This window comes from Rana temporaria, chromosome 1 (genome assembly GCF_905171775.1).
Source record: "Rana temporaria chromosome 1, aRanTem1.1, whole genome shotgun sequence".
Taxonomy (NCBI): domain Eukaryota; kingdom Metazoa; phylum Chordata; class Amphibia; order Anura; family Ranidae; genus Rana; species Rana temporaria.
The window spans coordinates 251,529,768-251,552,084 of NC_053489.1; the positions used below are offsets into that span (position 1 = coordinate 251,529,768).

The window sequence follows — 22,317 nt, forward strand, 5'->3', positions numbered from 1 at the left end:
TACATTTCCTTCTGTATGCACACGGGTGGATACAAGAAAAATGAAGATAATATTAGGTTTATTAATATGTCTTCTGGACTTATCAGGTAAAACCTCAGAAAACTGTTTCTTCAACAGTTATTCAGTTTCAATTTTATTACTTGAACACAATTTATGTAAAATAACTTGTATATGTTTTCATTGTACAGGTGTCCAGTCTGCAGAACAACTTACCCAATCAGAGCCAGCGGTGATAAAGCCGGGGAACTCTCACACTATGACCTGTACAGGTTCTGGATTTAACTTTGCTGACTATGACATGAACTGGGTCAGACAGTTTTCTAGTGGAGAGTTACAGTGGGTCTCATATATAAGCAGTCCCTCTGGGAGCACTAAAGAGTATCATAATTCTGTTAAAGGAAGATTTACAATCTCCAGAGATAACAGTAACAGTCTGACAACTCTAAAAATGGACAACATGAAAACCGAAGACACAGCCGTGTATTACTGTGCAAGAAGAGGCACACTGATAAAAATGTATAGCCCTACTGAACAAAAACTGTTCACTCCTTCCTCATTGTACCTGTAGGTGGCAGCATTTCATCTTTATAGCTGCAGCTCTGTCCTATTAAGGGCTAAACTACATCAGTAAGTTAAAGCTACAGAGACATTTAAGCAATCACAGTCATTTTGTAACATTTTGATGATTTACGGGAAAATAAAATAAAAATTAAATAGCTCAATAGCATTAGTTATATTAACCTATATATATATATATATTAATTTTAATAATTATGACCCTGATGACGACAACCATACAAATTATTATTGTATATTCGGCTTCATTCACACTTGTCATGCGATTTTGGAAATCAAAGTCGCATGACAATTCGCAACCCATTCTTTTCAATGGCACCCGTTCAAATTGGTACGACTTAAAGTTTTAGCGACTTTGAAAATGTGCCTGCACTTCTTTGGTGCGAAAAATTGATGAGACTTTGGTCCAGAGAATGTAAAGTCAGATCAAAGTCAAATTCCAAGTCACAGTGGAAATTGTGCGAAAAAACATAGTCAATTTGTAGCATATTGATGAGTTCCAATAATCATTTAAATAGCTAAGTAGCATACCATTCTAATCACCCATGTAGATTTATTTTATTTTTTTAACTGATGGTTATTCTTTTTATTATTGATTTTACCGCATTATTTACTGTATTGTTCTAATAAGTAAATATAATAAACAAATAATATAGACATACATTGTACCACAATTAATGTTTATTATTGACTATCTTGTATTTGTATGATGAAAAGCCACAACAGCTCTGCCTCCATAGGTGGCTCTCACCGACTGACTCCCGCTGTGACAGCTGTTATATAGCTGAGGGCGGGGCCACCCGGTGACGTAAAGGGGTGACCCCCGTGGCATCAAAGGGGGTGGGGTCACCAGTATACGCCACTTGGTGGCCTCGCCCTGGGTGGCCCCGCCCTCAGCTATATACAGTTGTGTTCAAAATTATTCAACCCCCCACTGAAATTGATTGTTTTGGCCAGTTTGACATTGATTTTGATCATTCAGTCATCCTGCTTACAATTAAATCAAAGAGGCACGTGTAGGTCAGATAAATATAACATAACATTTATAATAAAATAACCACAAATGTCTTTTCTGTGCTCACATCATTATCAGTTTTATTCAACCCCCAAGTGACATTCAATCTTAGTACTTAGTACAACATCCTTTTACAGTTAGAACAGCTTTTAAACTTGAAGCATAGCTTGAGACAAGTGTCTTGCAGCGATCTACGGGTATCTTCGCCCGTTCGTCATGGGCAAAAGCCTCCAGTTCAGTCCCATTCTTAGGCTTGCGCACTGCAACTGCTTTCTTTAAGTCCCACCAGAGGTTCTCAATCGGATTTAAGTCTGGTCACTGCAATGGCCACTCCAAAATGTTCCAGCCTTTAATCTGCAACCATGCTCTAGTGGACTTGGAGGTATGCTTGGGATCATTGTCCTGTTGAAAGGTCCAACGTCTCCCAAGCCTCAGGTTTGTGACGGACTGCATCACATTGTTATCCACTATCTCCTGGTACTGAAGAGAATTCATGGTACCTTGCACACGCTGAAGCTTCCCTGTACCTGCAGAAGCAAAACAGCCCCAAAGCATGATTGAACCCCCGCCATGCTTCACAGTAGGCAAGGTGTTCTTTTCATCATAGGCCTTGTTCTTCCTCCTCCAAACATAGCGTTGATCCATGGGCCCAAACAGTTTCATCAGTCCACAGAACACAATCCCAAAACTTCTGTGGTTTGTCCACATGACTTTTGGCATACTGCAGTCGACTCTTCTTATTCTTTAGAGACAGCAAGGGGGTGCGCCTGTGAGTTCTGGCATGGAGGCCTTCATTACGCAGTGTGCGCCGTATTGTCTGAGCAGAAACTTCAGTACCCACATCTGACAAATATTTTCTCAGTTCCTCAGCAGTCACACGGGGACTTTTCTCCACTCTACGCTTCAGGTAGCGCACAGCAGTCAAAGTCAGAATCTTCTTTCTGCCACGACCAGGTAGCGTTTCAACAGTGCCCTTTGCCTTGAATTTGTGAATGATGCTTCCTATGGTGTCTTTTGGTATGTTTAACATCTTTGCAATCTTCTTATAGCCATTGCCCTTCCTGTGAAGAGTAATCACCTCTTCTCTTGTCTTCCTGGACCATTCCCTTGACCTCACCATGTTTGTAACCACACCAGTAAATGTCTAGAAGGAGCTGAGTATCACAGTTATTTTAAAGCTGCCTAATTAATGCTTATTAGGCTTTATTGCTGCTCCCTGACATCCACAGGTGTTTTCAATACCTGATTGAAATTGAACTTCAATGAACCTCTGTTCCTCAGAGTGGTAGTCTTTAAGGGGTTGAATAATTGTGTAAATGAAGAATTCACAAAATAAATATTTACTACTGTATTACAAAACCGATTGATGTCATTTTAGTTGCATATGCTTCTTTAAGAAGTCCTTGTAGGATTTCATTCTGAATACAATTACAAATGTACACTAAATTCCCTAAAACCCTTTACAGCATTGGGGGGTTGAATAATTTTGAACACAACTGTAACAGCTGTCAAAGCGAGAGAAGTGGGAGCCGCCCATAGAGGCAGAACTGTTGCAGCTTTTTTTTTTCAGCTTCAGCGGTGGAATAGAAGATAAATGGACATCGCTGGACATTTTAATTTATTTTATTTTTTAATAAAGGACTTGTGCCAAAGTGTATCCTGTATTTTTTTACAATTTCTGACACTTTTTTTGGTGAACTGGTACAATGTACCCGTTACCAATTCACATGGGGGGTGGGATCTGGGAGTCTTGTTAAAGAGGGCTTCCAGATTCCAATAAGCCCCCTGCCCGCAGACCCCCACAACCACCGGGCAAGGTGTTTTGGGGTGGGGGGCGCAGAGCGCTCATCCCCCTCATGTCGAGGGCATGTGGCCTGGTATGGTTCAGGAGGGGGGCGCTATCTCATCCCCCTCTTTTCCTGCGTGCTCGGATAAGGGTCTGGTATGGATCTTTGGGGGAACCCCTACGCTATGTTTTTTTTATTGTGGTGCAAAGTTCCCATTGGCTCTTGCTGCAAGTCAATCAAATCCTGCGAGTAGAAAGTAGGGGGTGGAGCTGAGCCATGCTATGTGTGTCAATAGACGCACACAGCCATGCTTGGGAATGAGTCTGTAGATGTTCCCCCATAGCAAGTGGGTTGTTTTAAGGGTGCACAAAGAAAAGCAGGAACAAAGAGTGCCAATGGGGGACCCAAGAAGAGGAGCTTCAGCCCCTGCTGTGCAAAACCATTGCACAGAGCATGTAAGAATAACATGTTTTTTTATTTTATTTAAAAAAGTACCTTTACAAACGCTTTAAGGTATAACTAAAGGTAAAACTTTTTTTTCCAATTTGGGTAGAGTAAGGGAGAGTTATAACCCCTGTCTTTTTTTCTTTTCTTTGTTTGCCATCTGTGTCCCATCAGGGAGATTTCCCTTCACTTCCTGTTCCTCAAAACAGGAAAAGAGACAAAATCCCTCCAAGATGAGGTAATCCTAGTGTGCCACCGGGCTGACTAGAACTAGTGTTCCCATTGGAAGATATCTCCTTTATTACTGTTCTAAGCTCTCCACTCTCGCAGCGATACCACATATGTGTATATTTGATGTTTGTACCAGTTGAAGGGCCCAAAAAGATGCACATTTTGCTTTTTGTTTTTTAATCCTACCTAAAACATATGGACACTGATAGTGTCACTATCACTAAATGACACCAAATTAAAAATGTTTTTCCATCCTACCTAAAACACAGTGGGGGTTATTTATGAAAGACAAATCCACTTTGCACTACATGTACAAACTACCAGTACAAAGTGCACTTGAAATTGCACTGAAAGTGCACTTGGAAGTGCAATCGCTGTAGATCCGAGGGGGACATGCAAGGAAAATAAAAAACAGCATCTTAGCTTGAACATGTTTGGACGATAAAATCAGCAGAGCTTCCCCTCATTTCAGATCTACCCCTCAGATTTACAGTGATTGCACTTCCAAGTGCACTTTCAGTGCAATTTCAAGTGCACCTGTAGTTTGTACTTGTAGTGAAAAGTAGATTTGCCTTTTGTAAATAACCCCCACTGACTCTGAACCCGACTATGATCTTTGTCCCTAACCTTGACCCAAACCCTGACCTAGAACAGACGCTGATCTAGCTATTTTTTTCTTTCTTTTTTTTTTTAATTATTATTTTTTATGTATTTTTTTTACGCATTTTTTTTTTATGCACACTTTTCTTTGTTTACATTTTTATTATCTAGCAAGGAGTAAAACATACAATGCATCTTTTTCTATATGCAAGAGGAGAAAAAGACACAGGCTGAATTGTGACTGATCACTGTGATAGCCAATCAGAGGCTGTCACAATCATCAGTTGATCTGGAACCTAGCCTCCCAATTGCCAGTCATTAGTATGGGACCAATGGGTTCTTAGTGAACACCGCCAATTCTCTGTGCTGGGGACACATGGCCCCAACACAAATACAAGTGTAGCGCCTGTGTACTTTCAGTCCAGGTGCTATTCCAAATTTAGAGGGGGGTGAGAGAGTTAGTTGGCTCCAGGTGATTTGTGTAAATTGGGCCTCTGTTCTAGCTGGGCTGTGCTGTCGGTTCATTCGGTGTTCCTGGGGTGCTTTTCCACCCCGGGGCGGCAGTGGAGTTTGGGTTGGTGTGCCTTCTGCCAGCAGCCAGTCAGGAGGCTTTTTCCCTCGCGGGGCATGCTGGGGGAGGGTATTTCTCGAGCGGACGCCTTTTGGGGGGGTTCTTGTTCCGGGTGTGGCACCCACCTTCAGGGTGACCACACATCACGGGCCCCGGCGATATGGCCTACCAGGCTGGGGCGCACGTGCTACGCGGTGTTCTTGGTTCCGGTGCCATGTTGGCCCAGGACAACTGAAGCTATGGCTGGGCCCCAGTGATCGACTGGGTTCCCAATTTCTGAGGAGAGATCTCAAGCGAGATAGCTGTTCGGTGAGGAGTCAGCCTGAGGAGAGCCAAGAGAGGCAGGCAATCCAACAGGGCCTCAACAATTCTTTGGGGATCGGGGTGACCGGACACTGGGAGGTTGGATGTCACTCAGCAACCTGTCAGTCGGTGACCGAAAACAAGCAAACTACCTGAAGGAGATTCGGGCATCAATACTAAGTAAGATTTACCTCACTACTTACATTCCAGAGAAAAGGGCCCGTGGCAGAGGTTCCACTCTAAATTTCATCCCTACCAAGTCTGTGGCAGAGACTTGTTTCTTCTCAAAGTTCCGAGTGATACCCTGGCTGCCAGGTCGGTGTGAGAGGCCTGTCCAGGTACACTATACCCACTCCAGCTGGAGTGGCGACGAAGTTAAAGTGTCGCTGGAAGCAGGACTGTTTCCGTTCATTGATAGGCCTGAATCTGCAAATTCTCCTATTCATCCATCTTTTATCTATCTACCTCAAGTTTACTGTTGCAGTGTTGGGCAAGAATAAAAGCACAAGAAAGACACCTGCTGCTTGGACATTCCATTATTTCTTCTCTCAACTATCTACCCCTAGACACTCATAGAGGTAACATGCCATCCCAATCTAACCAGCGGGGGTAGCGCTACACAAGTATGCATATATGTAGTTTCACGGAAGAAGACTAACTTCAGTGAGGCGGCAAATAAGTGTACACTTGGTGGGAAGGGGTTAAAGTACATCTAAACCCAAGAATGATATTGTAGCATTTTGCATTTTACCAGCCCCACATATAGTGGTTGCATTCTTTTTCTTTTTTCAAGGTGAATACATAAAAAAAAAAGCACTGATCCTTCCAGAAATCCAGCGTGCTTGTAAAACGAGGAAAAAAAGAGGAATTTGAGAAAATAATGCTAATCATATTTAATTTTGTAAACAGCTGAGAAAACTGTTAGCACTATATAAATCATGTATTATAATAATAATAATAATAATAATAATAATAATAAAAATAATAATAATAAATAATCATATTCAGAGCTTTTTTTCTCAGAAAATAGGTGCAGGAACTCAACCACGACCCTGTTCAGATTTCGCAAACAGTAGAAGGGTCTTAAAGGGGCATTAAATACCAGAATTGCATTACATACAGTGTGCAGAGTTCAGGTGGTTACACACAGAGTGCAGAGCTGTCACTTGTAAACACAGAAACCAGACTTCTGTGTTTACAAGTGTTTGTGGTGAGCAGGCACCAAAGGGTTTGAGTCAGAGGTGGTGGAACTGAGTTCCCCCAAGTTCCCCCTGAAAAAAAGCCCTGATCATATTAGATAATTTCATCCATACCAGTGCATAGATATTGACTACATATTTCAATAGACAGACTGTAGTGTGATCTTTAGTCATCTCTGACTTGAATATACTGTACATGCAGTATTAGCTGTCAGTGGTGCAAATATCTGCTGTTATATGCAAATAATTCTCCGTCATTTCCAAGTATTACAACACTGACCAGAATAAAAGTACAGCGGCCCCAGGTCTAGAAATCAATTCTAAAATTTGCAGAGTTGTTCCCAAAATGAGGATTTTAATTGGACATTTATTAATACTGACATGCCTAACAGGTAGGAAGTTACAGAACATTTACCCGCAGGGCTCTGAGGACATTTTATTGAGGTTACTATAAGTATCTTTCTTATGTAAGATATGTGTGGATGATATATTGATGATGTTTTATTTTTTTAGCTGTCACTTTGGCTCAACAACTCTTGCAGTCAGATCCTGCCGTGGTGAAGCCTGGGAGCTCCTATACACTGACATGTAAAGGTTCTGAATTCTCTGTCAGCGGCTACTGGATGCATTGGGTCAGACAGACCCCCGGAAAAGGACTACAATGGTTGTGTCGCATATACAGTACAACCACACACTATGCAGATGCGATTAAAGGAAGATTCACAATATCCAGGGATGACAGTAATAACATGGTATCTCTGCAGATGAACAATATGGTCACAGATGATAGTTCTATGTATTACTGTACTAGAGAGTCACACTGACATAGAGTATAGTTTTACTAATACAAAAACCACCCAGTCCTTCCATCTTCTGTCACTAGGTGGCAGCACAGTTTATAAAGAAGTTCATTGCCAGGGCTGAGAATATAGAAAACATCACTAAACTATTTTAGGAACCTGCCATGAAAGAAATATGAGGGATACTTTGCTGACTTCTTCTGAAAACACTAGATGAATGGCTGTCATACTGATCCTTTGTTTTCAGTCATTTCTAAGTTAACTCACGGACTCCACTCTGACTTACCAGTTGCATCTTTTTCCTTGCAAAATGTTAGTGACAGCCAGAAAATTTGTATTTTTGGGGGGAAAAGAGGTCATCAATTAGGCCCCGTATGACATGTTTCCATTAAATAAGAAAAAACAGGTACTAAGCAAAACAATGGAATCTATAGGAAATTATATGTTCACCACAGCTAAGCAGTTAGGATCGACAGATAGCCAGGGGCGGACTGACCATTCAGGCAATTGGGCACTGCCCGAGGGCCCCATGCCACTAGGGGGTCCCATCAGGGTTGCCAGCCTCAGTAAAACGAGGGACAGTATATCGAAAGATCTGTGTTTTTTTTTTTTAAATCCTGAAATTATAACTGCCCCGCCTCTACAGTACCTTTTCAGTGTGTGTATACTGTATATACTGTGTGGCCCCATAATCTATTGCCTGGGGGCCCCATGAGTTGTCAGTCTGCCCCTGCAGATAGCATTAGATTAGCAGAGCCATACTCATTGATTGATGCACAGTATTTTGTTAGGTGATAACTTTCAGTTCATTTATTTGTAATGTCTAGTAAAAATAGTTGTCATTCTACCAACCACTTCAGCTCTGGAAGATTTACCCCCCTTCATGACTAGGCCATTTTTTTTGCGATACGGCACTGCGTTATTTTAACTGAAAATGGTGTGGTTGTGTGACACTGTACCCAAGTAAAATTGATGTCCTTTTTTCCCACAAGTAAAGCTTTCTTTTGGTGGTATTTGCTCATCTCTGCATTTTATACCTTTTGCGCTATATAAAAAAAAGTCTGACAATTTAAAAAATATATATTTTTTTCTTTCTGCTATATAACACATCCACTAACAAAATGTAAAAAATCTAATTTCTTCATAAGTTTAGGCCAATATGTATTCTGCTACATTTTTTTGGGTAAAAAAAAAAATACCAATAAGCGTATATTAGTTGGTTTGCGCAAAAGTTATAGCGTCTACAAACTATGTGATATATTAATGGGATTTTTATTTATGTATACTTTTTAATAGTAATGGTGGCGATCAGCGACTTATAGTGGAACTGCGATATTGCATCGGACACTAACTGACACTTTTGACACTTTTTGGGAACCAGTGCCACTTATACAGTGATCAGCAGTGTTGCTCATCTTCCTTTAAAAAAGTAATTAGTTACAGTTACAAATTACTTGTCCGAAAAAGTAATTGAGTTAGTGACTCAGTTACTTCATTGGCAAAGTAATTAGTTACTCAGCAAAGTGACTGACTTTTTTTTTTTAATATTCTACAATGCAGATTCATCAAACTCCACCTCCACATGCCCAGCAATACTGTAGAATATCATCATTACACTCCACCTCCACATGCCCAGGCTGGGCATGTTGTGGAGGTGGAGTGTGATGATATTGTACAGTATTGCTGGCCATGTTGTGGAGGTGGAGTGTGATGATATTGTACAGTATTGCTGGGCATGTTGTGGAGGTGGAGTGTGATGATGACATTGTACAGTATTGCTGGGCATGTTGTGGAGGTGGAGTGTGATGATGACATTGTACAGTATTGCTGGGCATGTTGTGGAGGTGGAGTGTGATGATGACATTGTACAGTATTGCTGGGCATGTTGTGGAGGTGGAGTGTGATGATGACATTGTACAGTATTGCTGGGCATGTTGTGGAGGTGGAGTGTGATGATGACATTGTACAGTATTGCTGGGCATGTGGCAGTGGAGTGTGATGATATTGTACAGTATTGCTGGGCATGTTGTGGAGGTGGAGTGTGATGATATTGTACAGTATTGCTGGGCATGTTGTGGAGGTGGAGTGTGATGATATTGTACAGTATTGCTGGGCATATGGAGGTGGAGTGTGATGATATTGTACAGTATTGCTGGGCATGTTGTGGAGGTGGAGTGTGATGATGACATTGTACAGTATTGCTAGGCATGTTGTGGAGGTGGAGTGTGATGATATTGTACAGTATTGCTGGGCATGTGGCAGTGGAGTGTGATGATATTGTACAGTATTGCTGGGCATGTGGAGGTGGAGTGTGATGATATTGTACAGTATTGCTGGGCATGTTGTGGAGGTGGAGTGTGATGATATTGTACAGTATTGCTGGGCATGTTGTGGAGGTGGAGTGTGATGATATTGTACAGTATTGCTGGGCATATGGAGGTGGAGTGTGATGATATTGTACAGTATTGCTGGGCATGTTGTGGAGGTGGAGTGTGATGATATTGTACAGTATTGCTAGGCATTTTGTGGAGGTGGAGTGTGATGATATTGTACAGTATTGCTGGGCATATGGAGGTGGAGTGTGATGATATTGTACAGTATTGCTGGGCATGTGGAGGTGGAGTGTGATGATATTGTACAGTATTGCTGGGCATGTTGTGGAGGTGGAGTGTGATGATATTGTACAGTATTGCTGGGCATGTTGTGGAGGTGGAGTGTGATGATATTGTACAGTATTGCTGGGCATATGGAGGTGGAGTGTGATGATATTGTACAGTATTGCTGGGCATGTTGTGGAGGTGGAGTGTGATGATATTGTACAGTATTGCTGGGCATGTTGTGGAGGTGGAGTGTGATGATATTGTACAGTATTGCTGGGCATATGGAGGTGGAGTGTGATGATATTGTACAGTATTGCTGGGCATGTTGTGGAGGTGGAGTGTGATGATATTGTACAGTATTGCTGGGCATGTTGTGGAGGTGGAGTGTGATGATATTGTACAGTATTGCTAGGCATTTTGTGGAGGTGGAGTGTGATGATATTGTACAGTATTGCTGGGCATATGGAGGTGGAGTGTGATGATATTGTACAGTATTGCTGGGCATGTGGAGGTGGAGTGTGATGATATTGTACAGTATTGCTGGGCATGTTGTGGAGGTGGAGTGTGATGATATTGTACAGTATTGCTGGGCATGTTGTGGAGGTGGAGTGTGATGATATTGTACAGTATTGCTGGGCATATGGAGGTGGAGTGTGATGATATTGTACAGTATTGCTGGGCATGTTGTGGAGGTGGAGTGTGATGATATTGTACAGTATTGCTGGGCATGTTGTGGAGGTGGAGTGTGATGATATTGTACAGTATTGCTGGTGGGCAGCCCAGCAATACTGTACAATATCATTCATCACACTCCACCTCCACATGCCCAGCAATACTGTACAATGTCAATATCAGATTCATCACACTCCACCTCCACAACATGTCCAGCCCAGCCCCAGCCCTAGACTAGGCCGCTCTTTAGTTTGGGTACAGTGTAGCATGAGTGAGCAAATTGTAGTTAAAGTAGCGCAGTGCCACATAGCAAAAAATGGCCTGGTCATGAAGGGGGTAAAAATCATCCAGAGCTGATTAATAGGGGCTCCCTGAGACTGGAAAGGTATTTCAAAGGTTCCTGTTAGAGGTTGAGAGAGGCTGATGTAGACATTACATTACACACAAAGCACTATGGACCTTTAGCTTTGGAATAAAAAAAAAAAGAAGTTTGCTGGCGATAAAGCAGGGCAATTGCAGCCTAGTACTGTACTAGGCTGCAATTGCCCTGCTTTATCACCAGCAAACTTCGTTTTTTTTTTTTTTAGTAGTCACACTCACTTCACATTTAATCGCCCGCTCGGTGGTGAGTGCTTACCCTACGTCCAGTTGGTGCCATGGGGATGGCCGCTCCCTGCTGTGCTGTGGCTGTGCTGTAGCCTGGCTGTCGATGATTAGGTGACTCGGCGGGCGGGCGGCTCCGGACTGTGAGGGAGGCAGGAGCAGGGGAGAGGGAGCCGGCGGCCATCCATTATTAAAAAAGCGTGCCTCCCGAGTGTTCCGTGATTGGCGGAACACTAATTTTCCCAGCAGAGCCTCTGTTTAGTGTTCAGCCTATCACGGATGCCTTCTCATCCTCAGCCTCGGCCTCGGATGAGAGGACATCCGTGATAGGCTGAACACTAAACAGAGGCTCTGCTGGGAAAATTAGTGTTCCGCCAATCACGGAACACTCGGGAGGCGTGCTCTTTTTAATAATGAATGGCCGACGTCGACGGCTGCAGTGACACGGGTAGGAGTAATTGTGGTAACGCCGCCCAGTAATGGGAACGGCGTTGCCGCGAGGGAAAAAGTAATCTGATAGATTACTCGTTACCTTTAGGAGGCCCATCGTTACCTAACAGCGTTTATTAAAAAAGGCCGTTAGTTACAACACTGGTGATCAGTGCTAAAAATATGCACTGTCACTGTACTAATGACACTGGCTGGGAAGGGGTTAACATCAGGGGCGATGCAGAACACAGGATCCATGTCTTCTGTACTGACAGCACGGCAATCCGCCTTGTTTATATCGGCAGACTGCCATTCTGCCTGTGTACTGAAGGATAAGCGGGTGCTGGCGGCCATTGAGTCTGTGTAACCTGCTGATAAGCTCCCCTTCAGCACAGTCACAGCAGGAGTGAGCCATCAGTGACACGCAAGTGTGCCCATGACCCGGAAGTGCATAGTATATATAGGCAGGGGCGGACTGACCATTGAGTCACTCGGGCACTGCCCGAGGGCCCCATGTCACTAGGGGGCCCCATCAGGGTTGCCAGGCTCAGTAAAACCAGGGACAGTATGTAAAAATCTGTGTTTTTTTTTACATCTGTCCCTGATATGTCTGAAACCAACATGCTTCTGATGTGAAAATATTTTAGCTGCTCCGCCTCTGCACTGCCTCCTGGCGTGGGAGAGGCCTCCAGGGGCCCCATAGTCTCCTATTGCCCGGGGGCCCCATGAGTTGTCAGTCCGCCCCTGTATATAGGTGATCCTGCTCACAACATCTGCCCTGTAGCAGTAAATCTACAATAGGGTGGTCAAAAAGTGGTTAAAGTCAAAGTCCATGCAGCCAGTCCAGCGGTATGGGGATTTGAAATCCACACTCTTCTTCTTCTCTGTGTAGCACTTCCAGGATGGACCAGAGAGATTCACTGTGCAGGCATTGGCCAATCAGAATCATTTTGATCTGTCCCCGGAAGCAGTGGCGTCTCCAGCTTTCATATTTAGGGGGGGGCACATGGGGGGACAGGGACAAAAGTAGGGGGGCCAACTATAAAATGCAATTATATATATATATATCAGGGCTCGACAAATCCCGGGCGCCAGGTCGCCATGGCGACTAGAAATGGGGCCCTGGCGACTTGGCTTGGAAGGGGGGGCAAAAAAAAAAAAAAAAAATTTTTTTTTTTGAGCTGGGGCCATCTGGTGGTGAGCCGTTGGTATTACACGTTATTACCACCAGATGTGAGCTGGCGCCATCTAGTGGTGGCCGTTGGTATTACAAGTTAAGCATTACAAGTTAAACAGCAATTCTAATGTCATTTTTCACTATTTTCACTGCCATCTTCTTCCCTCTAATTAGAACCCCCAAACATTATATATATTTTTTATCCTAACACCCTAGAGAATAAAATGGCAAACGTTGCAATACTTTCTGTCATGCCGTATTTGCGCAGCGGTCTTACAAGCGCACTTTTTTGGTGAAAAAATTACACTTTTTTTAATTAAAAAATAAGACAATAGTAAAGTTATCTCCATTTTTTTTTTAATATTATGAAAGATAATGTTACGCCGAATAAATTCATACCCAACATGTCATGCTTCAAAATTGCGTCCGCTCGTGGAATGCAGACAAACTTTTACCCTTTAAAATCTTCATAGGCGACGTTTAAAAAAAATCTACAGGTTGCATGTTTTGAGTTACAGAGGAGGTCTAGGGCTAGAATTATTGCTCTCGCTCTACCAATCGCGGCGATACCTCACGTGTGTGGTTTGAACACCGTTTACATATGGGGGCGCTGGTCACGTATGTGTTCGCTTTCTGCGCGCAAGCTCGTCGGGACGGGGCGCGTTTTCTGGCTCCTAACTTTTTTACCTGGCTCCTAGATTCCAAGCAAATTTGTCAACCCCTGATATATATATCCTGGGGCCCTTTACTACGATCCCACTATGGGCCCTTTCACATGTTCTGCAGTGAGCTCCCTTTCTACTATACTGGGGCCCCCCAGGGTGGCAGAAAACAAGAGATATGTCACCAGCACACCAAGAAAATATAAGGGTCCAAAGCAGTGGGAAAACTATCAGGGTTTGCAAAGGTTGTCTTGCCACCGGGCCCTGGTGTTCTGCCACTCTAGGGTTCCCCAGCTGTCCTGTCCCTGCGATTTACAGCGCTGGTCTGGCATCTGTCTCCTTGGCAGCGGCGGCAGTCTATTAGGACCTAGTGCTGGTGACATTATGGGTGCATGCAGGGGAAGGCTGACACTATTGGTTATAGAGAGCCGAGCCCCCAGCTGGTCACCTAGCAGCAGTAATGCTGTATAACCTTCTCTGTTGACATGCTGATCGGCATGTGATCCAGGTGATGCTCCCAGTCAGATCTAATAAACACAGTATTTATTAGCATCAAGAGTACAACCACATAAATATAATCAACCATATGATCAGCAGCCATGTAGGCTCTATGCCTGTAAAGTGTGGGCTTTGATCAATAAAATCTCTGATATTTAACATTAGGATTTGACTAAGAGCATCACCTGGATTGCATCCCGATCAGCATGTCAGAGAAGGGTCCACTGCTGCTAAGCAACCTGCAGGGAGCTCAACTGTCTACAACCAATAGAGATGGGCTCGGGTGTTTTTGAAATCCCACATGCCCGATCCCGCCAGGAAGCCGACACTCCACAGTGCTAATCAATGTATGGGCTGCCTAAGAGCTAAGACCAGCCATAGACAGTTTAAATCTCAGCTGGTTCAGCAGAAACTGGCTTTGATTTGAACCATTAATGAGCGGATTCTCTTATGATTATCACTAGTGGTTGCTGTATAGCCACTGGTGATAATCACTGTTTGTCGGGAGAATATAATTGCTGGGCAGGAGGGATATTACCCTGTCACCACTGTCTGTTGATGGGGGAATCATGCAAGTTCCTTTCCTGCAATCTGTGGATGCAGGAAAGAAATTTGCACCGTATATTATCTGCCTAACTGAAAGTGAAAGTAAATTGTGAATGTTTTGAAAGAACAGGAGAGGGGGAGGGAGACAGATCGGGGGGGACAGAAGGGATGGAGATAATGTAGTTCAGTGATTACAGTGTACTGCAGTCTGCAGTGCACACACTTAAACACGGCCCAGGCTAGAATATCTGGTTGTGTGAGCGCTCGCATTATGCAGTGTCGGTGAGCACAGGGAGGGGGAGGAATTCCCCGCAGAACTTACTGGGGACGCTCTCCCTCTCGGGGAGCAAAATACAAAAATTGCAAAAAAAAATTAAATCTTTTTTTTTTTTTTTGGGGGGGGCACATGGTGGGGCACAGCATGATGTTGGGGGGGTCAGGGCCCCCTCTGCCCCCCCCCTAGGGACGCCTCTGCCCGGAAGCACTGCACAGGGAATTTCAAATCCCAGACTGCTCGACAGGTTGTGTGGGCTCAGACAGATCAACATCGCCAGGGGTGTGGGATGTGTGCATGGTGTTAGTTCACATTTCTATTTTTTCTGTAAAAGTAAAATGATGCTTTAAAATATATGTAAAACCATTCCTTGTAACAGCCCATTCAGTTTCAGATAGAAATGCAGGGCAAACATTTGTGTATATATATATATATATATATATATATATATATATATATATATATATATACACATATACATATACATATACACACATATACACATACACACACACTATATTACCAAAAGTATTGGGACACCTGCCTTTACACACACATGAACGTTAATAGCATCCCAGTCTTAATCCGTAGAGTTCAATATTGCGTTGGCCCAACTCTTCTGGGAAGTCTCTCCACAAGGTTTAGGAGTGTGTCTATGGGAATGTTTGACCATTCTTACAGAAGGTCCATAAAGATATGGATGAGCAAGTTTGTGGTGGAGGAACTTGACTGGCCTGCACAGAGTCCTGACCTCAACCCAATAGAACACCTTTGGGATGAATTAGAGTGCAGACTGTGAGCCAGGCCTTCTCGTCCAAAATAAGTGCCTGACCTCACAAATGCGCTTCTGGAAGAATAGTCAAACATTCCCATAGACACACTTCTAAAACATGTGGACAGCCTTCCCAGAAGAGTTGAAGAAGATAAAATCTTGCAGCAGGCTGGATGTGGCCTGCAGACAATAATTTAGAGATTTTTTTGCTTTAGGGTGGATTTACATTTGTGCACCCTGGCTGCGATTATATGTGAGAACCCCAGCAACTCACGATTAGCTGTGAGCAGCAGCCCTATAAACACACAGGGACATTGAAGGAAGCTGACATACAAACAAAGACACATAGGGGGTAATCCACAAAAGGGATACGCCGGCATATCTACTGATACGCCGTCGTATCCCTGTTTCTATCTATGGAACTGATCCACAGAATCAGTTTCCAAGAGATAGACAGAAGATCCGACATGTGTAAGGGACTTACACTGTCGGATCTTAGGATGCAGTACCGCAGCCGCCGCTGGGGGCATTTCTCGTCGAAATCCCGCTTTGGGTATGCAAATTAGCACTTACGGAGATCCACGAAGCTTTTACGCTTCGTTTCTTCTCCGTAAGTATTAGTTTGCCGTCGCAAAATTAGGGCTGCTTTTACAAGGCCTAAACTGTTTACACCTTGTAAAAGTAGACCCTTCTATCCCGCGTCGCTGTCATTTTTTTTTTTCCCGCCGCAACTCGTTTTTTTTTACGCCCCCCGCGATTCTCAAAACCCGGCGCAACGTAAAACCGCGCAAAGCACGTCGGGAAAATGACGTCGGGAGCATGCGCAGTACGTCCGGCGCGGGAGCGCGCCTAATTTAAATGGGATTCGCCCCATTAAATTAGGAACGCCTTGCACCGGACGGATTTAAGTTACACATAGTTACATAGTTAGTCAGGTTGAAAAAAGACACAAGTCCATCCAGTTCAACCACAAAAACAAAATAAAAAAACACAGTAAAATCCTATACACCCAACTCCATACCCACAGTTGATCCAGAGGAAGGCAAAAAACCCCAGCGGAGCATGATCCAATTTGCTACAGCAGGGGAAAAAATTACTTCCTGATCCCCCGAGAGGCAATCGGATTTACCCTGGATCAACTATACCTACAAATCTTAGTACTCAGTTATATTCTGTACATTTAGGAAAGAATACACCGCTCAAAATTTCTAGGTAAGCGCTTTGTGGATCGGGCACTTAGGTAGAGATTTTGCGGCGGTGTAACTTAAATGGGAAAAAATATGTTGCGCCGGGTTTTTGAGGATTAGGCCCATAGTTACATAGTTAGTCAGGTTGAAAAAAGACACAAGTCCATCCAGTCCAACCACAAAAAAAATAAAAATAAACAAACAAAATAAAAAACATAGTACAATCCCATACACCCAACTCCATACCCACAGTTGATCCAGAGTGAAGGCAAAAAACCCCAGCAGAGCATGATCCAATTTGCTACAGCAGGGGAAAAAATTCCTTTCCTAACCCCCCGAGAGGCAATTGGATATTCCCCGGATCAACTTTACCTATAAATGTTAGTACCCAGTTATATTGTGTGCATTTAGGAAAGAATCCAGGCCTTCGTTAAAGCAATCTACTGAGCTGGCCAGAACCACCTCTGGAGGGAGTCTGTTCCACATTTTCACAGCTCTTACTGTGAAGAAACCTTTCCGTATTTGGAGATGAAATCTCTTTTCCTCTAGACGTAAAGAGTGCCCCCTTGTCTTCTGTGTTGACCGCAAAGTGAATAACTCAACACCAAGTTTGCGTACTAACCATCGGTTAGTCGTCCATTGGTTGAATTTTAAAGCAACTTCTAAAATTTTGGACCGAAGGATAACTGACCGATGGGGCCCACACACGGTCGGTTTGGACCGATGAAGCGGTCCTTCAGTCCGTTTTCATCGGTTTAGACTGATCGCGTGTACACGGCCTAACTTGATTTGAGAGCATTTTGCAAGACAAGCAAAATGTTTTAATACATTTTGCCTTGGTATACAACCAATGTCTTGCTATAAGAGTAGTGTCATGTCAAAACTGAGTATAAAAAAAAAGAGAGGAGACCAGTAGTGTATTTAGGTTTTGTGCTGCCCTAGGCCTGACTAAACTCATGCACCCCATAATTTCAATATGAGCCGCCCCTTCCTGCCAGGGCCACACCCTTTCTGTTTAAGGGACCCGCCCTGAAATTTTGAAGCGAGGACACTAGTTCTGAGGGCCTTGGGGTTGGCAAAGGATTTCCTTAATTTGCATAAGTTCCTCTCACTTCCTGGGTGGCTATGGGGCAGGATGTGAAAGGAAATCTCTGCAATGGGACAGGGATGGTAAAAAATAAACTGACAGGGGCTATAACCCTCCTTTACTCTATCCAAAATGAAAAAAAGTGTTGCCTATAATTCTACTTTAAGCACAAATTTCTGATAGTTTTATGGAGAGGACTAAGAAGATATAACCATGCCAATGGTGCAGCAGTGAGGAAGGTTTGTGGTCCATGATGATAGGACAGTCAAAATTAGAAGCAGACCACCCCCCCCCCCCACAGTGGCGTAAGCCGGCGGGGGACTCTTTCCATGCTGCCCCCCTGCAAAGTGCTGCCCTAGGCCTGGGCCTTGTTGGCCTAGGCCAGGATACAGCACTGGAGGAGACTCTAAAGCCCTGTACACACGATCGGATATCTGATGGAATCTAATCCAATGGATTTGTTCGTCAGATATCCGATGAAGCTGACTTTCATCAGTCTTGCCTACACACCATCGGTCAAATATCCGATCGTGTCCAAACGCGGTGACGTAAAACACTACGATGTGCTGAGAAAAATGAAGTTCAATGCTTCTGAGCATGCAATCAACTTGATTCTGAGCATGCGTGGATTTTTGACCGATGGACTTCCACACAGACGATCAATTTTTTCTATCGTTTTTTTATCCATAGGAAAAATTTAAAACATGTTTTATTTTTTTTAACCAATGGAAAACAAACCGATGAGGCCCACACACGATTAGTTTGACCGATGAAAACAGTCCATCAGTCTGTTTTCATTGGACAAACCGATCGTGTGTACAGGGCTTAAGTGTAGCAATATGGTTACATTTAATGAAGATACAACATTTAGCAACTTATTGCTACACTTAGAGGTGCCTCTCTTCTCTTTTATACCCTGTAAAAAAATGCTTTGATATACAAGTGCTTTGGATTACAAGCATGTTTCTGGAACGAATTATGCTCGCAAACCAAGGTTTTACTGTATTGATATTTTTACATTTTGATATTGTTCTTGTAACATTTTGTTATTCAATACATTTTTTAGTTTTTACACGAGAATTGAACGGACTTTCTTGGAACTTTTCTCACCAATATGAATTATAGAAAATCGTTAATTATACAGAAATAACGGGATGTGATTTTTTTTTTGGGGGGGGGGGGGGGAAGCGGGTACCCTGTTTTCAGAGGGACTCTGCTCCCACTCGACTGTTATTCTAAAGGAGGGGACGTCCTCCCTCCTGCAGCCTTCTGCCGCTTCTATGTAAAATCCTGGAAGCGACGTCACAGCATGACTTCCCGTTTACTCGGCTGCTAATGACGCAGATTTTAAAAAAATGACAGCATTCAGAGTCGCTGTTTTTGGCGATCTGAATACTTTTAAGTGTAAAGAAGGGATTGGGGGTCTTTCAAACCCCCAATCCCTCCATACAGAGTACCTGTCACCGCCTATTACTGTCACAAGGGATGTTTACATTTCTTGTGACAGCAATAAAAGTAATTAGAATTGTATTTTATTAAAGGGATAGTGTAAAAAAATAGTGTAAAGGGATAGTGTAAAAAAATAGTGTAAAAAAATTTAATAAAATAAATAAGAAAAAATAAATATATATTTTTTAAAGAGCCCCTGTCCCCACATTCTCACGTAGCAAAGAAAATGCATTAGTAAGTCGTGCCCGCATATGTAAAGGGTGTTCAAATCACACATGTGAGGTAATGCCATGATCAATTTACGTGGCATTGTGAGTGCTTCCTTCTTCATTTTTTGTATCGCCACGATCATCAGAGTGAGAGCAATAATTCTTCAAAAGACCTGCTCTGTAACCTGCTAACTTTTACATGCTTTTAAAGCGTCGCCTATGGAGATTTTTAGGTACCGTATCTTTTACATTATACAAAAAAAATGGGCTAACTTTACTGATTTTTATTTTTTTAATTCACAAAAGTGTATTTTTTGCCCACAAATTGCATTTGAAAGACCGCTGCACAAATACAGTGTGAAATAAACAATTGCTATTTTATTCTCCATTGTCTCTGCTAAATATATATATATATATATATATATATATATATATATATATATATATATATATATATATATATATATATATATATATAATGTTTGGGGGTAATTTTCTAGCAAAAAAATTAGATTTTAACTTGTAAGCAACAAATAGGCTTAGGCAAAAAAGGGATAACGGACAGATGTAAAAATCACTGATTTTACAAATCATCCCTGAATTTTCTGACGTTTGACTAACCAGGCTCCCATTTCTCAAAACGAATCATGGGAACTCCTACTGAGGCTCTCGCATATTAAATATATAGCACCACAGGCAAGGTGCATCTGCAGGTGTGAATGCACCTTTATAGTAAAACAATATGGACTTTATCGGGCATCTGTATAGCACGGACTTGCTTAGCAGGCAAGACAATACAGTATATAACAATCAAAGGAAAATCTAATAACATTTGGTATTTTGGAGGTTAGGCACACATTTAACCCTTTGATTGCCCCAGATATTAACCCCTTCCCAGCCAGTATCATCAGTATAGTGACAGTGCAAATTATTAGTACTGATTACTGTAATTGTGTCACTTTAGATATCAGTGGCAGTAAGCCAGTTCCCACGTAGGGTGAGTTAGTGCCAGACTGTCCACCGCACTATCGCAGTCCCACTATAAGTCACTGCTCACCGCCATCACTAGTATAAAAAAAGATGGATTGTAGACGCTATAACCAGGGCAGCCATCACAAAATTTGGGGCCCTTTACACAGCTTTAGGCAGGGCTCCCCTGGAGCAGAGAACCGGGGGGAGGGGGCCCTCCACTATGCTGCCATGAGATAAAAGGGGGGGTGGTTGTGGTAACGAAAGTGTCATCTCTTCTCTTTCCTCTCCTGCCACCGTGAGATAAGTGGCTTGGTTGGTGCTGGCCAACAAAGCAAAGTCAAGTCAAGTCTTCTCTTCTCTCTCCTGCCGTGAGTTGCTAAAGTCAGACGAAAAAATAAATAAAAAAAACTGGGGGGGGGGGGGGGGAGTTGATAATGGTGGGGGGGTCAGACGAATAAAAAAAATTTTTTTTTTTAATTTTACTTTTTTTAAAAGTATCCGGGCCCCTTAGAGCTGTAATGCCTGTACGCCTCTGATGGCGGCCCTGGCTATAACTTTCACACAAAGCAATCAGTATACGCTTATTGGGATTTTATTTTACCAAAGACATGTAGCAGAATACTTTTTGCACTAAATTTATGAATAAATTAAATTGATTTGTTTTATAACAGATGGTTAAAAATATTGTGTTTTTTCAAAAGTTTCAGTCTTTTTTCATTTGTAGCACTAAAAAAAAAAACAGTGGTGATCAAATTCCACCAAAAGAAAACTATTTGTGTGAAAAAAGATATCAATTTCATTTGAGTACAGCTTTGCATGCTTGTGCAATTACCAGTTAATGTAGCACAGAGCTGAATAGCAAAAAACGGTCAGGAAGGGGGTAAAATCTTCTGAAGGGCAAATGGTTAATGCAGGCAATGCAATAAAGGTAAAACATGTTTTACCTTTAGAAACACTTTAAGTAACAAAGCATTTAGGAAATGTATACCGGTATTTGTGAAAAAAGAGAAATTTGAGAAAACAATAATACTAATCACCAGTATATTAGAGAATTTCATCCATACCAGTGCATGGATATTGACTGCATATTTTAATAGACAAACTGCACTGTAGTGATCTTTAGTCATCTCTGACTTGAACATACATGCAGTATTAGCAGTCAGTGGTGTAGATATCTGCAGTTATATGCAAATAATTCTCTGTCATTTCCAAGTATTACAACACTGACCAGAATAAAAGTACAGCGGCCTCAGGTCTAGAAAATTAATTCTAAACTTTACAGACTTATTCCCAGAATGAGGATTTTTATTGGACATTTATTGATACTGACATGCCTAACAGGTAGGAAGTTACTGAACATTTACCCGCAGGGCTCTGAGGACATTTTATTGAGGTTACTACAAGTATCTTTCATTTCTAAGATATGTGTGGATGATATATTGATGATGTTTTATTTTTTCAGGTGTCTGTTTGGCTCAACAACTCTTGCAGTCAGATCCTGCCGTGGTGAAGCCTGGGAGCTCCTATACACTGACATGTAAAGGTTCTGGATTCTCTGTTGGCGGCTACTGGATGCATTGGGTCAGACAGACCCCCGGAAAAGAACTACAATGGTTGTGTCGCATACACAGTACAAACACACACTACGCAGATG

At 42.6% G+C, this 22,317-nt stretch overlaps 1 long non-coding RNA gene and 1 gene segment (V, D, J or C); both read left to right on the forward strand.

Annotated features, from left to right (window-relative positions):
- LOC120910451 lies at positions 1 to 568 on the forward strand. The segment is given in 2 exon segments: positions 1 to 86; positions 189 to 568. Coding segments are annotated over 2 exon segments (426 nt in total).
- A 21,370-nt stretch (positions 569 to 21,938) lies between these two features.
- On the forward strand, positions 21,939 to 22,317 carry LOC120924909. Its single transcript, XR_005746462.1, has 2 exons — positions 21,939 to 22,004; positions 22,126 to 22,317. It is a non-coding gene; the product is annotated as an uncharacterized LOC120924909 (long non-coding RNA).